The sequence below is a fragment of the Trichosurus vulpecula genome, chromosome 8, assembly GCF_011100635.1.
Source record: "Trichosurus vulpecula isolate mTriVul1 chromosome 8, mTriVul1.pri, whole genome shotgun sequence".
Classification (NCBI taxonomy): domain Eukaryota; kingdom Metazoa; phylum Chordata; class Mammalia; order Diprotodontia; family Phalangeridae; genus Trichosurus; species Trichosurus vulpecula.
In genome coordinates, this window is record NC_050580.1 from 148033672 (window position 1) to 148051361 (window position 17690).

The 17690-nt window shown below is 38.2% G+C and overlaps 1 protein-coding gene across 1 annotated transcript in view; it reads right to left on the reverse strand.

The window, feature by feature from the left end:
- Positions 1-5165: 5165 nt before the first annotated feature.
- HERC1 (HECT and RLD domain containing E3 ubiquitin protein ligase family member 1) overlaps positions 5166-17690 on the reverse strand; it is a 222590-nt gene continuing 210065 nt past the window's right edge. Inside the window, exons 71-78 of the mRNA XM_036734758.1 lie at positions 15762-15931; positions 14426-14595; positions 13866-14031; positions 12380-12456; positions 11672-11924; positions 11164-11316; positions 7520-7825; positions 5166-5852 (exon numbers count right to left, since the gene is read on the reverse strand). Coding sequence (XP_036590653.1) covers positions 5667-5852; positions 7520-7825; positions 11164-11316; positions 11672-11924; positions 12380-12456; positions 13866-14031; positions 14426-14595; positions 15762-15931 — 1481 coding nt within the window. The 3' untranslated portion in view covers positions 5166-5666. The remainder of the gene's footprint in view (positions 5853-7519; positions 7826-11163; positions 11317-11671; positions 11925-12379; positions 12457-13865; positions 14032-14425; positions 14596-15761; positions 15932-17690) is intronic.

Genomic DNA, 17690 nt, shown 5'->3' on the forward strand with positions numbered 1-17690 from the left:
GGGTCCTAGTGAATCCTTTCAGAGAACTGAACTCCAGGTCACACGTGAGAGCACCTTGAGGAACGGGGATGAGATGGTCTTCATCTACAACAATTTCTAGGTAGCAAAGGTCTCATCAAATGTCCTAGGGCTTGAAGAACACCAAACTGGACATTCAAAGGCTGACCCCTTTGGGGACAGGATTAATAGGGGAATTTTGCTGATGTCTTCCACTGTATACTATTGTTATTTGGGCATATTAGAGTAAGTTTGAAGGTGGGTGTGGGTCTGTTGTCCATATGGGCGGTGATGCCACATTGTGCTAGACATGAGATCACATGATCCCCTAACTACGGATTTGTTCAATGAACAATACCTAACCCAAGTGGCATTCAATCTGGCAAAATGGCACTCTTCCACTTCCAGGCAACAGGTTTGCCTCTCTTGATTAAAAGTGTATAATCATGCACCTAACTTCCCAGGTCAACTGTCCGGACTCTTAGAAGGTATGTCTATGAAAAAGCAACATCATCCTAGGAAGAAGGGCTATCTGGTACAGTGGTTTCTGGGATCCAATTTACAGGAAACTTACCTGATAAAAATGGACTATTTTTGGATGTAACTCCAGTTGATCCTCTCCAACCCTTTCTTATTCTTTCTCCAGGTTAGAGTTGCCTTGGCTTCAAGCTTCGTCTGTCCTGGAAAAATAGCTGAGGTCTCCCTCCATATGCAGGCTTCCTTTCCTCCGGGAGAGTTTAGACAACTCTTCCCCAAAAGGGGATTAGAAGACCAATGGGTGGTTGAGAAGTGTGTTGCTTTCTAATAACACGAGAGAAGTGAAATTGTTGACATAACTATAGTGCATGTGTATTTACTTGAAGGAAAAAAGGATCTTCCAGCTGATTTTGTGGTAACTTTCACCCCTGGATATGAGAGTCATCATTTAGACCCTGCAGAAGGTTGGGGGAGGGGGGAGGGCGGAGGACGTCTCTCTGCAGGGATCTAAGAGGGTCAAGATTTCCTATCATCCCCCGATTGTTGCTCAGTGAAGAGGAAGGTCTTGGTAGGTGATCCAGGGAATATTGAATGGGGAGTAGTATTGGGAGAACCTCAGTAATGACTTAGGGTACATGCAAAAGGCTTAAGATGTCTTAGCCACTTTACTACAGGTGACCCTGATAGATGGTGAATTACTGACTATGCTTGAAGTGTCATTATGTGTGTAGACCCTGATGTTTTTGGTGTCAATCCTGTTCATCCTTACATGTGTCTGTGCAATATCCCTGTATCTTCAGGCTAGTCTGGTTCATCTCATTCTCACCACTGTGCATTTAGAGACTGATATGAACTACAATTGTGTGGCGACGCATATCACACAGCCCAGATAATTGAGATCTAAGGCTTGAACTTTGCTAACAGGAAAAGGAAAGCCTAGTATTTCTGACTTTTGTAGTCCTCCGCTTTTTTTTCCTTTCTTATGACTCTTTAGGGGTTTAAAGAGAAGGATTTTCCCCCTAGTCTTGCCTATATGACTGCCCAGTAAAATCCCTGAAAGTATTTAAATGGTAGAACACACTCTAGGAGAGCCTGAGGATCTTGTCACCGTAGAAGTGATATGTGGTTAAGTGTAGGGTTTCCTCCTACCACACCTCCCCTTTCTGTATGTTTTCCCTAAAAGGCAACAAAGCATCCCCTGGGACCTGATTGGCCTTTTCCCCCTCTTTGAGCTTGGCCACCTAAAGGACATTATTAAGTCCTTCCCACACGGCCCCTCCAAGTTGGCGGACATCTAAAAGACCACTAAAATCTGTGCACCTCGCCATGCTGAATAAATGTTTCTATACAGCAACGAGGGGTCTGTGTCAGTGGAAGCCAAGTGTCACAGTATCCTTGCTGCTGTGTTAGAGACAAGTCCAACTCCTTTTGTTAACTGTTCAATGATTTGTACGTGCCTCATTTCCTCCCAGAATCAAACCTGAAGAAAGCGCCAGCTTCAGGCCCGTCCCTAACATCAAGGTAAACCATACACACAGCGTCCTCTTCATCTGCTGGTTCAGTGAGCCTGTTAAAAAAGGAAATGAGCTTAGTGTGGCATGATGTGTTTGTTACTGATGAAGTCATGCTGGCTCTTTGTCACCATCCTCTCCCTTCCTAGTATTTGGTAACCTCTTCAATAATCCCTTCTAGAATTTTCCCAGGATGAAGGCAAACTCACTAGCCTAGTTTGCAGGCTCTATTCTCTTTGCTTTTTTGAAGATTAGGACATTTGCCCTTCTCCGTCTTGAAGTACCTCACCTGTTTCCAATCATCTTTCAAGGCTCACTGATAAAAGCTCAATCATCATCACGTCTGTCAGTTCCTGCAGGCTCCAAGGATGCAGCTCTTCTGGGCCAGGTGGCCTCATTTCATCAAGGGCGGCTAGGTGCCCTCTTCCTGTTTCTTGACTGATCTTACCTATCAACTCTCTGTTGGTCATTTTTGTTCTGCCCTTTCCAGTGTAAATCATCATTCTCCTTTGCAGAGAAAGCAGAAACAAAATAACAAATAGCTCTGCTTTCTCTATTATCAGTTGTCAATGCTTTATCCTCCCCCAAGTAGAGATCCCACCCCTTCTTGGATCAAATGCCTTTCTGTTGTGCTTAGGTTCCTTTGCCAGCCTCAGTGAATTATGCATTTTTTGGTAGTCATCCTGGCCTTGCTTCCATCTTCTGCACAATTTTTTTCCCAGTCTAAGGTGGTTGCTGATCTCTCTGTGTTTCCACATTGGTATTTTTCTTCCTCACTGGAAGTGTTTCCCTTTGTGTGTTCAGAATTTCATTCTGGAGCAAATCCTATTCCACCCGGGCTGACTTCTTCCCCGGAAGCATTTTTCTCCATAACCTCTTTCCTTTGGACTTTTTGAGATCTAGTTTCCCAAACTTTAAGGTGCCCATCAGACTAAGCCCAGATTTCCTCTCCTCTATTACAAACACTCCAATGGAGTGATCATTTCCTCTCAACCTGTCCACAATTTCCACGCTATCCATTTCATTCTTAACAGTGAGAATTATTATATCCAAAATAGAATTTCCTCTTTGTTGGTTCTTCCACTGTTTTGAAAGATGAAATCACCACTTTGACAAGTCATGAAGTTTGTTAGTTGCTGAGAGCTTTAGGAGATGCCTGGATAATTCAAGTCCACCATCATTACTATGTCATGTCTCTGTACAGTACATGATACTCCTCAAACATCTCACCATCTCCTTTCTGTCCAGGCGGTCTACAGTATATTCCAATAACAAGAATCACTTCTGTTTCTCCTTTCAGTCATGTTTCCCCCTCAGTGGTTTCTGGAGTTCCTCACACTAGTGAGGCTACCTTCTTAATTCACAATGCAACCTCCGCCCCCATCTACAAGTCCACCCATTCTCCTCTCCTAAATAAAATACACCTATGCAGAGCCATATTCCAATTGGGGTTTCCTAGCACAAAGTCTCAGCTAGGCCTGTGATGCCTCAGTTATGCACGCCTCCCCGCCCCCACATTTATTAGGCCTTCTCCTTCTTGTTTGTTGCCTACCCTTTGGGAATTCATTTATGGATGCTTGAGGCCATGGGCTTTACTATTGCCTGCTTTCTTGGATTCTGTCTTGTCCTTATTTTGTGTTTGTCTCAAGTGCCGTTCTTTTCCTCTATAGTACCTAACTTGGCAGATATTGATTTTCAGTTTAATTGGCTTTGCAGGAGACCTAGCAAATATTTAATACCCTTTTAAATGTGAGTTTAAGCTCTAATTGCACGGGTGCCTTTTCCTTCCATTTTTGTGTAACGTTCCTATATTCTCCTCCATCCCGGAAGCCTTTTGTTGCTGTCGTCCCATTGAAGCCTTGCTTCTGTTTTCTTTAGGAACCCTTCATCCTCCTTAACAACCTGGAGTGTGGAAAAGTGTTCTTATCTCTTCACCTTCTTCAGAAGGGACATCAGGCTACACTTGGAGCATATAAGAGTCGCTGAACTGTGGTAAAAAAATAAAATTGTACTTCTGCCTACTATCTGTTACCATTTTTAGCCCTGTTTCTTGAAACTAATCAGTTCCGTTAAATTTAAAGCCAAAAAGCCAAAACCAAACTCACCCTTACCATCCTCAATATATTAGTAATAAAACAAGATATAGAGTGATAAAATACATAAAACCTATTCAGACCATTATATGACAAATCTGTTGACTTCTACTGAATTAGGAGTCTCTGGGTTATTTTCTTCATCCCAAGGACCATATAAACTGAGGCAACTTTTAAAAGGGCTAGTTCTAAGAGGAAGAACAAAACAAAACTGACATTTATGTCTCATCTTAAAAGAAAACATGAGAACAAATTCCAAACGGTGAACACTTTATCAAGAGTTTAAGAGGCATAAAGAAGAGATAAAAAACATTCTTCAGATGGACTCCCCTCCTAACTTGTTCATATGCCATTCTAGTTTGTCAACGCAGGGCAGAGATCCTCAACCAGATGTTCACAAATCTTCACATGATTTATAAAGGAATGGTATCCCTTGACACGCCTGTCTGCCCAAAGTCTGTTGGAATGTCTCCTTCACTGCCATCTCTTACCAGCTGCTCTCTTCAGCCCCAAATTAATTTCATACAATACATTATTAAGCACGCACCTGGATGAAAAACACTAATCGAGGTACAATTATTCCTCAACCATTTGTGGCTTCATGAGCATGGGTATACCTGTCAACAAGGCTGAATAAAATCCCTCCAGAGACTCGGCGGATGGTATCTGAGCTGTGCTGTTGCCTACAAAGGTCGTCATGTAGCTGACCTAGTGATAAGCCTCTCTGAATTTAGCTAGGCTGGTCCTCTAAATTCATCTGGTTCTAGTTAGACAGACTCTATCACAGGACACATACTATTCTAAGCCTTAAAAGACAAAAAACTACTCACTGGAATAAAGACTTAAATCTTGGATTCTCAAGTTAAAAATCCGACGTGCTAATGATCAGGCACTTTAACTGGGCTAAAAAGCTTGATGCCAAATGAACAAAGCCCATGTCTTTACTCACCAACCTGACAAAGTTCTTACAGCACAGAAAATCTCATTTTCTCTCTTTTCTAATCTCTACCTCTATGACACCATTCTAGTCACAGTCATTTGGGAGAGGCCCAGATGAATGCATGGTAACAAAATCATCACACAGGGATTCTTGAATCTGCTTTATTTCTCTGCATAAGGAACCCTGCACAGGCAATTCAAATTAAAACAAAATAAATATATGAATATTCATGTAAAACTGTCCTTTCTAATGAACAATTATACACAATGTACAACTTCAATGTTCACTGGGAGGGCTTACAAATATACCATTCCCAACCAAAAATGCATCAAATGGCTCCATGCAAACTTATCAAAAGTGACCAAAATATGGAAAGGGGGGTGGGGTGGAGGGTGGGGGGGTTGGGGAGAAAACCTTACCGAGAGCACTTTTAATTTCTTTTTTTGTTTTTTTTGTTTTTTTACAATCACAGAAAAATAAAAACATCTATTCTCTTTTGTTGTTACATTTAGAGTAACTAAATGTGGCCACTGTTTATAATGTTGGTTTATGCTCCTAAAACATCTATGTTTACCATAAAAGTGTGTTGACATTGAATTGGAACTGGGCATTATTCTGTAATAAAAGGAAGATGATTTTGTTCACAGGTTAATAATCTGTGTCTGAGCCCTCTGCATTGTCCACATTGCGGGAGAGCATGTAATTGTCCATGTCTATCGACCTGCAGTTATTGATTGCATAGCGCAAACGCTCTGCCATGATTAGCTGACTGGAGTAAGGTGGAAGCCTCAATTGAAAGAAGCAGGTCTGTGAGGTAGGCAAGCTGTCGTAAGGCTGCAGAGAGAAGAAAAAAATCTATGAGTATAGTTATTAAAAGAGCCAAAAAAGGCCACTGTTTACTGCCACACTTCTCTTCCTGCCAAGCATTACATTTCCATCACTCAACTTTCATAAACATAACCTAAACATGAAATAATCCTGGACCTCAGAGATTCTCATTCCTGTTTTTCTCAACAACTATACCCTGGAATCAAATCACTGAAGTGAGACTTATCAGGAGGTGAAAAGGCACCTGACTATAGAAACTCAAGCCTGTCCTAGCCTAGTCAACCACGGCCTACTGATGGGAAGGACAACTGTCTGAAATCAGCAAAAATGCCATCTTACTTTCTCTGGTGCACTTCTCTTGACATACATACTATTAGCACTCAATACCATAAACAGACTAGTTGCTAGACTGCCATATTTGGGGAATAAAGAGTCAGACTTGTATCAGTAGTATATAAGATTTTATATTTATAATAAAGGATCTAGTATTAAAAGGTGTCAAGCTAGAAACAAACAGAACCATCAATTTCTACTGCAGAAAAAAATATAAGGAGATGGGGATGATTAAATCAATTTGAAAATCGAAGAAACTGTCTAAACAGCATAAAGAACATATTAAATCGTTAAATTTTCCAAGTAACTGAATTTATTTTTTAGAGAGGCAGAATAACCAGTGGATCAGTTATTGCTGAGGTTGGGTGCACTTGGGTATATCAAATTAAAGAGGCATTGTTCTTTTTCAGAGGTGAATGTAAACTGAATATTTTCCTCTCTTTTTTTCTCCAAAACAGTAAAAAATATTTTCCACTCATAGTTTCTGGCAAGGCCTTATGTGGAGAAAATATGTAAAAAAAAATCTCTTTCCTAGGACTTCTTGTGCCTGGCCTCTCCTGAGAGATGGGCAAGGGAAGAAAAGTCCTCTAATGCCTCCAAACCTACAGAGCTAGAAGCTACAGGAACTGTATTTGAGAATGAAGATTTACATATGTTGCTGCTAAAGACAATACAATGAAACTTAGATGATCACTTTTTTGGGGGTGGGGCAGAGCTGGCTGATTTTTTTGGTTGTAGATTTTATAATCTAAAAAAACAAAGCCTTCTTATTTTAAAGTCATCTACAAACTGGTGATTGATAATATATATATATATGTATACACACACACACACACACATATATATATCGATCAAGATAAACAAATAAAGCCTTGTGTTTCATTTACAAATGGATTTTTCAGCATAACAGAAAGCCAAATTTTGTTAGGTAAGTGGGCTCAAATCATGACACTGTTTATATTCAAATTCATTCAGGAGAATACTTCAGTAACTAAAATTTAATCCCTAATGGAAATTCATACTTGAGTGCAAAACATGTTCAAAGACGATTTAGAAAAAGGAAACAAAATATTGATTACAAAATGACTGATCACTTCAACTTTGAACATGTAGGAAGTGTTGTCCAAGTAGCACCCTGCATTTGGTTTCAATTTATGAAATATTCATTATAGTAAGTTATTGCGTTGGATGAGTCTGATTACTTATTAAGAAGGAACTTAGAAATCTCTAGTAAAATCAGATAGATTCTGAGCCTACATAAGAACAGCAGCTTGCTTTTTTTCTTTGCTCTAAGCACTAACCAATAATGATGAGGAAGAACAAAATAAAGAGGAGCTTACCCTATCAACTTTCATGATCTGGAATCGCTGAGATATATCTGCAGTGTTGGCAGGCAGCCGAGACCTCCCCGACACAAACCTCATGAAGAGGACTCTCTCCTCGTTGGAGAACTCCTCCAAGGTGTGCCAGAACCACTGCACCAACTGATGCTGCTCATCCACCTCCCTGTACCGGACCACTTTCTTCAGAACTTCGACAGAGATCTCAGGCATTCCGCAGACCATCTGCTCGAGCTGCTTGGCAGTCAGGAGGGATAACAAGGGGACTGGGATGATCCATGACATTCCTTCTCGGACAGCGGCTACCTGAAGCCCCCAAAGAGTTTGAAGGACAATTCAATGATCTTGTTTACCCACACATGACACTTCTGCAAAAGAACTTCCCTCAACTCCTCAGGATCTGCCCTTTATTTCAGTGAAGCCACAAGTCTCCAAATGTACCCAGCATTCCTTTGAACTTCCCCAGCCTGGAATGTGCTCACTTCTCTACGCAAAACCTTCCCATGTGTGAGAAACCATGTTCCATCCTATTCGTCAGCTCATGTGATTGTTTAAAAGTGATGGACGAAGACAATCTCATGTTGTTTTCTGTGTGAACGTCTTGACTTTCCATCAAGACTGAGGCCCTCGAATACAAGGACTGTGTCCACTTGTTTCTCTCCTGCCTCTCAGGCCTTCGCTGTATAACTGCGGAAACGGCTGGGTGCTACAGAGACAGATGTGTGGTGTGATACAATGGAAAAAGCACCAGATTCAAATCCCCCCTGGGACACTTATACCAAAACCGCTTAATCTCCCTGGGTTTCAGTTTCCTCATCTGTAAAATTGAAGAGGGTGGGCCAGACGACCTTGGTGGTCCCTTCAAGCTGAACATACTGTGTAATAATGATGACATTATGATTAAAATAATATTATTATACAGTATGTTGTAATATTATATAACAATAATATAAGAATAATACTGTATCTGCATGTATGTACAAAGTTATCTACATTCTAGAGGCTCATTAGTCAGACTCACATACTAGATATAACAAATAATAATGAATGAATGACATTCACATGGTGCTTTAAGATTTGTAAAACATTCCTCACAGCAACATTCTGAAATCAGTGGTGTCAAGTGTTATTGTTCCCACTTTACACATGAGGAAACTGAGGATCTGAAACGTCAAATTACTTGTTCATGTTCTTACGGCTTCTATTCTATGCTAGATCCAATTCCTGACTCCAGGTGCTTTTTCTACTAAGCTACACTGCCTCTCAATCCAATAGGACTATTGGCTAATGTTAATTTTATGTTTTACATAGATTTTAATTTAATTCAAAATTATACACTTAATATAGTACCAGGCAGGGTACTAGGAGAGTCTGTGCCCTCAAAGCATTTACATTGCATAGCGGAATTGATACAAAATAGATTCAAGGTAACTCAAGCGGAAGGAAACAACAGCAGCAGAGAACGAGAGGTCTCATGAAGAAGTAGGGCTCATGCTGAGCTCTGGAGGAAACTGGGGAGCCTAACGTGTGGAGGTAAAAGCATTTCAGGCCCTGTAGACATGTGTACAACAGCACATGAGACAATGTCATGTGTAAGGAAGAGCAAGGCATCAAGTCTGGCTGGATCAAAGAGTGTAATATGTGAGAGTGGAAAAGCACTTTGAAGCCCAGAGGGGGACAATATCAAATGTCCAAGCAGAGGAGACTGTACTTGATCCCAGAGGTAAGAGGGAGCCAATGGAGTTTATGAAGCAGGGACATTACCTAGTCCCCCTATGCTTTAGGAACAGCTCTTTGGCAACTGTGTTGCAGATGGATTAGAGAAGGGAGATCTTGAACGTAAGGAAATCAATTTGTAGATCACAAAAGAGACCAGGTGAGAGGTGACCACGGCCTGAACAAGGGTAGTGAATAAAAAGGGATGGAGGTGTGAGATGTCGTGAAAGTAGAACAAAGAGGACACGGTGAGTGATTAGATATTCGGGGTGATGGAGAGAGCGGAGTTGAGGATGACTCCAAAATTATAAACCTGTATGACTGGAAGAATGGTAGTGTCTTCAACAGAAATAAGGTAAATTCAGAAGAGGCCTGGGTTTTGGGGAAAAGACAATGAGTTTTGTTTTGGACATGTTGAATTTGAGACTCCTATAAGACTCCCAGTTTGAAATGTCCAAAAAACAGTTCAACACCTTACTCAATAAACTCCAGTGGCTCTCGTCACCTTCAGGATCAGATATAAAATCCTGCTTTACATTCAAGGCCCTCCACCCTTAGGTTTTTAGTATTCTTACAGCTTATTACTCCCCCCACCCCCTTCAATGAACACTTCAATCCAGCGACCCTGGCTTCCTTGCTCCTCCATAGACAAGACACTCCATTGATCAGTTCCAAGTCATTTCTCTTATTGGTCCCCCATGCCTAGAACACTCCCACTTCTTATCTCTGCCTCCTGACCTCCCTGCCTTCCTTCAAAACCCAGCTAAAATTCCTTTTCCTACAGAAAGCCTTTCCTAATCTCTCAATTCTAGTGTCTTCCCTCCGTTTACTACTCTCTATTTACTCCAAATATAGCTTGTTTGTACATATATTAATTCCTTGTGAGCAGGAACTGTCTTTGACCTTTCTTCGTATCCCCAGAGCTGTAGCACAGTACTTGGCACATAGTAAGTGTTTAATAAATATTTTATGACTGAATGATACCTTGTATACTGCTATAATAGTGGACTAACAGTTACCTCTTACTTTTACAAGATCATTTGGTCCAAAAGTCTTTGGATACCTTAAAATTTTCTTAGAAATCAAAAATACCATTGAAGCAGCTGTTAAGTATGACTTTATCAGCTTTTTAGAAAAACTGAGACAGAAATAAAATGATTGGCCAAGGTAACAGTCAGTAGCACAACCAAAAATCTTGAACTCTAGATTCCATAATTTAGCACCTCCATTCCCTAGCCTTCATTTCACTCAGTGTGCTGAGTTATAGCTTTCTAGAGAATTCTAGATCATCTTTAATGACAAATTAATAATTGGCTAAGTTCTATTTTCACTTGTTCTACATTATCCTTTCCCCAACATTTACACACTCATTCATCCACACAAACATTTATTAATTACCTAATGTCCTTTCCTCTTCTTTGAATTACTTAGGGTAGCTAGTATTAGCACTAGTACTTCATACTCATGCATTAAGTACATAAGCACATTACAGCAGCACAGAAATGGTGTGTGTGTGGTCTATGTTGTACTAAATGCTAAGGAAATTCAAAGTAAGAGCAATCACACTATGGGTAAACATTGCTCGGAGAAAGCTGTATGGAAAATGTGATTCTTAAGGACTGGAGTGAAGAAGAGGAAAGAATTCTAGGTACAAAGATGATTAGCATTAATTAGCAAAGAAAAAGTTGGAAATTATTAAGCTGTTTTTAGGAGATTCTAAGAATAGCATTAATGGGTTAGAACAATTGAGATATGTTGGAAAGAAAATGCTATCATTAGAAATATTGAGTTATTACTATGAAAAGCTTTCACTTAGGATTTGAAATTTAAATACAAATCAAATACTGTAAATGTCTATCCCCAAGAGCTGAAATGCAAAAATCAGAATCACTAACGTCAGATTTTCAAAAGCATAATATTCATCTTACCTGCCGGTCCATTTCATGAAGTCTATACTCAATAGCCCTCTCCACATACTCCTTTCTATTGGAAAACGTAAGTGGGATACTATTCCCACCAGGGATTATAGGAACCATTTTGCCGTCAGCACTCTGACCCACAAAAGAATCAAGCGGAATCATCTAGAAATAGAAAATGAGAAGTATTCTTATGGTATCCCTTAAAACTCTGAAAATTTTAACCAAAAATATAGACAGATTTAACACTTCCAACACTGAGGTTTACTACTATATTCACTGTACCAGAACCTGATCTTTCCTACTTATAACACATTAATGGGGGAGGGCCAGCAATAGAAACTGAGGGTGATTCGCTTTTCCCTAATTGCAGATATTTTAGCAGCAGCAAAGAAAAATGAGTCAAACTACATGACAACTATATGTCAGAACCTGAATTTTTAAAGAAAGAGCCCTATTAATGTCAACTTATATAAGTCCTGCAATAAATAATAACCAGAAGTTGCAGCTGGTAATTTACCTCATGGAAATTCTCTTCGGTAATCCCACTGTCTTCAATGTGAAGAATGCTATTGAGGGTCTGCACATAGAGCAGATCCACCTCCTCCAAGTCCTCTAGTGTGAGTGGGATACAACACAACTGTTTCCAAACCATTGGAGCCAAGTGGAGATCTAAAGGCTTCTTGGTACGAATAGCAACACCCATCAGAATTCCTAAGAACTTAAACTGCATTAAATGTTCATCTAAGAAGGCTGAAGGGTTAAAAAGGAACCTAAAAAAAAAAAAAAGAAATTGGAAAAACTTTTCCCCAGTTCTTTTAGTAATAAGTTAGGCTGCAAAATCTATGAAGTACTATTATCTAAATATATGGCCTTTGTTATAAATTAGAATATTTAAAAAAGCATAATAAATAAAAGTTAGATAAAATAAAGATAAAGGATTTGTTCCAGAATGATGCATCTTCCAAATAACTTGTATTTGTAATTGTTACAACTCCATAAAGCAAAGAGGCCAGTAATTAAATGTTACAAAATATAAAATGTTTAGTTTTAGCCTTATAGGATTATCTTTTAATGGATTTTGAAACTAAAAATTTCTTTTCCCTCCCCAAAATTTCTTAAGATACAGATCATATATACTACTATTTAGCAGGTTAGACAACTCAAGGTCCTATGATACAGATTGTAGTATTTACTATAGGTGTTGAGCAAATTTGTACTAACTTACCTGTCTCTGTTGTAACCCACTTCTGCTGTAGCATTTGGGGATGGAATAAGAAGGTCAACTACACCAGTTTCAAGTTCCTGTCAGATTAAAAACATATTTTCTTCAAAAACAACATTCAAGTGTTTCAACAAAATTAGCTGAATGCATTTAATCTTATTTCCCAATTCCTATCCCCCAGAGGGGGAATAAAAAGCTTTTCAATGAAATTATAATATGCCATAACCAACCAGCTCTTTACTTTTACATTTCACAGGTTTCTAAGTTTTCCATTTAAAACTAAAAATTAAAGAAATCTATCTCGTGAAAAATATTTACCAGTGTGATAAATCAAAGAAAGAAAACAATCAGTATGTGAATAGAAGTTGGGAACACCTGAGAAACACATATTGCTATGATTCAATCAAATAAACACCAGAAAAACAGATTCTGAAGTTGCAGATTTTTACCATTATTATTTAGTCATAGATTCTTCCAGTACGGGCTATATTATATTCTACTAGTAAATCTTGATACCATGACAAGCTAGAAGTATTAGAACCAATATGGGGTCAATGCTGCCAATGTGGATCTGAAAGGTCAAAACTTTGAGTTTGTTGGGACTTTCTTGAGACTTCACTTCTACGATAAGGGTTTCAAAACATTTTTATATCATGGATCCCTTTGGTACTTTGGTGAAGCCTATGGGCCCCTTCTCTGAATAATGTTGCTTACAATAATAATCGAAGGAAACATTAATTTCAGTTACAACTTACTGAAAATAAAGATGTATTTTTCCCCCATCCAAGTTTATGGACCCCCTGAAGTCTATCCATAGGCCCCTTGGGGAAACGGGGGCTTCAGGATTACAAATGCTACCTTAGAACAGTAGTATCAAGCTCAGATGGAAACAGAGAAACTAAACCATATATAAGGATCCCTGTAGGACACACATTTACTTGGAATACCACATATTAACACTATCTACGTTCTACTGCAGTTTTATTTATGTTGCTAAGAATTTCCCAATAACATTTTAATCCGGTTTGGGCTGTACTCTGAATTAGAGGATTGCACATCTGACTTTTGCCCAAAGCACCAGCAAGACTAAACACAGGTGCTTTCCAACTTTATGAATGCAAATATATTTTAAAAATCTTGGCCAAAATATTATAGTGCAGATGCAAATACTAATAGAAAGCAATATGCTGATACTCATTTCTACAAATCCAAATATTACCTTTACACACTTAATAGCATATTATTATATATACTATATGATACATAAAAAACATATAAAATTACTTACATGACATATAGAAGTCCAATTCAAACATTTATTAAGTGCCTACTAAATTCAGAGCACTAACTCATAAATATATCCTTGCTAATTTGTAAAAATTAAATGTGCAAACATATATGTAACTTCATTCCTTGTGAAACTATCAACAAGAAACAAAATTGCCCCTACAGCACTGATTATTTCCAGCATACCAGACATCAGAAATACCTGGCACATCTCTGTAATTGTATCATCAAATACTCCTCCAGCATCATCAGCTCCTTCTCCAACCAGCTTAACTTTCCAGGCTCGAGAGGGCAGACGAAGGTCTGAAGCATTTAGCTTTACCACTTGTCTTGCTATCTGCACAAAAATAGGCTTACATTTTCGACCTCTAAAAGAAAAGCAGAGAGGCAATATCAACTCTCACAAATTTTCACTCATTACCATAATAGTCTAAGAGATGGAGGGCATCTGCCCAGAGTACATATATCATGTTGTATAAAGCAATCAACCTTTACCTCCAGTATTCTTTGGTATTAAAACAAAATAAACACCACCCTTCTATAGACCCCCTGCAAGCAGTCACCACATTACACATTGTTTTATATGCTCCAAAGCCCACAGTGCCTACTAGTAACTGCCAAGAGACTAGAAGGCATAAACAAGGCAGGTAGCTATTTAAATAAATTAGATTTGGCATGTTACCAACTCTAAATGTTCTTCAGAAGAATTCCAGATAACAATTAAAAATACATATATATTTTATATACCATGCAGATACTAACCTTGTTGATATTCTTTTTACAGTTATTTGAGGACCATAGTTTTTGCCCTGCACCATAGTTTTTCCTATGGATCGTACCATAGGGAGTGTGTAGACTCTTGGTGCTAACAGAGGTCTAAGCTGTCCTTGTACGATTCCCCACGTTCCAGCATTATAATGAGATGTGCTATTCTGTAACAAAAGGCAATGTTATGAGAAGCCTTACTTTTCAAATTCTCTCCTCCACAATCTCACTAGCAGCCTTTTCTCCTGGCAATCATGAACTACAGGGGTGTCATCTACTCCCCAAAGGCATTATGCACCCTTCTGGACTGAAGTGCCCTACTTGGTTACTACCCCCTTTAATATGTAAGCTTCTTGAGGGCAGGGTGATTGCTTTTTGTATTTGCATTCCCAGCGCTCAGCACATGGTCTGGCACATAGTAAACACTTAATATTTTTTCATTTATTCACAAAGTGTAATATATCAAGGCTTAATAATTCTCTTTATTAGAATAAAAATCTCATCTACCTAATGAAGAATATGTTGGAAACATTTAAATTTTTTTTATCCACCCCCCCAAATCTGCTAGATGTCAGAGAAAAAAATTCATTTAAGAATAATGAACAGATAATTCAATTTAATTCAGCAAGCATTATGTTCAAGATACTGTGCTAAGTGCTAAGGATACACAAACAAAACTGGAAAATAGTTCTTGCTCTGAAAGAACTTGTTTATCATTGAAATCAATGTAAAATTATCTTAGGCATAGATTTTAGTAGGCCTCTCTACTGAAACTGAACAAAAAATTTAAACCACACTGCTCCTTCACTGAAAGTTTATAAAAGACTATAATTTGGGTAAAATTTACTTTACTTCAGGAAGGCCATGGTTATTTGTAAAGGTACGTGGTTGCATAAATCCAACATTTATGTACACCACACAAAATCTATATTCTTGTTAAATGGCCAAACACTGAATGTTAAAAAAGTCCTAAAACTATATATGAGGTTTTACATAAATTAAAGAGACCTAATATTTTCATATGCTTAGTCATTTGGAATAGCTTCAACTTCTGACAGGTCAAAATATGTAAAGGGGTAGAAAGTCAGACTGTTCTTATAGAAAAGACACCCAGGTAAGAATCAGGAGACCACAGTTCTTATCCTAAGCCCTATCACTGATCTTAGCACTGGTCTCTCAGGTGACATTCTTACCACTAATATTTTCCATTTCACTTAAATGTTGAGAAAAATAAAACAATAGCTGTGAAAGCATATTATGCTTTTAAAATAAAAGATACTTAAAACATAGTTACTTATTATCTTCTTCCCCCTCCTCCCCAATAATGTTTTACCTGGTTATTGGGGCTTAGATTCAGTAACCTCCAAGAAGAATACATGAGATCTGAAAAGTGATAGAGCAGTCTGAGCCTGGCTCTTACGGTATGAATGCTCACTTCCTTCAGAGCGCCATATTGGGGTGGGATGGCATCAGGCAAACCCAGCTGTAAAGGCACTGAGACACCTGCCACAAAAACCAAATTCTTTTAGAATTTATAGCGTCATACCAACATGCCTTTGCTTCCTCTGCTATTCTGTATCAATTAAGAACAGCTTAGAAAAGTTCAACACTACATTATCCAAATTTAGTAGTTCTTCCATGAAAATAAAATTACATCATTCATTTTGTTCCTGACTACTGACATCTACGAAATAACAAAAAGTAGACAAAGCTCTTGAAAACAGAACGCTCATGTAACTAACTTAATGCCTACTATGGATTTTGCAGGAACTAGGAGTGCCATAACGTGAAAGGAGCACAAAATTTCACTATTACTGGCTTTTCCCCTTAGAGAATATGATTCATTAAAAACAAATAATAATTCTATACAATTTTAAAAGCATGAGAAAAGGATAGATCTAGAACACAAGTGCTAACCTTCTCCCACCTTTGCATAAGTAGAAAACTACTGCGTGTGAAACCCTGTACATGTCAGATTTTTTCTATGTGTTGGTTAGTTTCACTGAACTTTTTAGTTTTTCTCTTTAGTTCTCTGGGAAAGGAACAGGAAAATGACAATTTTAAAGTATAATTCTAAATTACATTATATTGTAAATGTTTCTGAGAAAATTAAAGATGCTATCCACTAAGAGAAAAAAAAATCTTTTAGGGTTTACTAGTCATTATAGGCTCTGTCATGCCAAAAAATCTCATTTGAGGAATATTAGCCAATATAATTCCATCTTTGTGAGGTGTATATATATATATATATACACACAAGGCCAAGACACTCCCACAGGTCCCCAGAACATATGGACAGAAAGGAGGGCCTAGCAATGTGGTAGGATACCATCACATTTTAGCCAGGGATTCCTGAGATAATTAAATAATTTGATGCTTCAATCACTTGAGGAAGGTAGTAAGTGCACTCTAAGGAATTGTTTAAAAAAAGAAAAAAGGAGATATTAAAGATCCTCGTTTCTGATCATTCCTGTTCTACATTAGGACACGTTGATACGAACTTGAATTGCTTGCCTAGCGTATCAAACCATAGCATGTATCCACACACCAAAATTAGGCTAACATAGTTTAACACATGGCTTCATTAGCTTTTATTCTCTGTACTCCTTGACAGAGAAAAACAATGGTCAATAGAAAGCTCTATTCTTTGCTTCATTAAAACAAAAAAATGCTATTATATGTATGCTGGTGAAAATTTCATCTTCTCTGATTCTTAGAAATGTCATTTATTTTACTGGGCAAGTGCTTTATAGATAAGTTATCCTGAAAGATTTCATACTGTGAGAAGATAGATTTGCAGTGCTAGTTTCATGAAGAATGCTTAATGGCGTAGATAAGATTTTATTAAATCAGAATGATTATGTGATGCAATTCAAATCAGAATGATTATTTGATGTAATTCAAAACTGAAAAGCAAACCAATCTGTCAATGAAAAAAAGAAATATGGTATTCTTACTATTGTGCTATAAGAAATGAAGAGCAGACGGACTTCATTATAATCTGGAATGACCTATATGAACTGATGCTGAGTGAGGGGAGCAGAACCAGGAGATCATTATACATGATTACAGACACATGGCATCTGTATGGACTAACTTTGATAGACCTGATGCCTCTCATCAATGCAAGGTTCAAAGACAGCTCTAAAAGACTCATGAAGGAAAAAGCTATGTGCATCCAGAAAAAGAATTATGGAATCTGAATGCAGATTGAGGCAAACTTTTTGCCCATTTTTTTCCTTCTTTTTTGGTTTCATTTCTC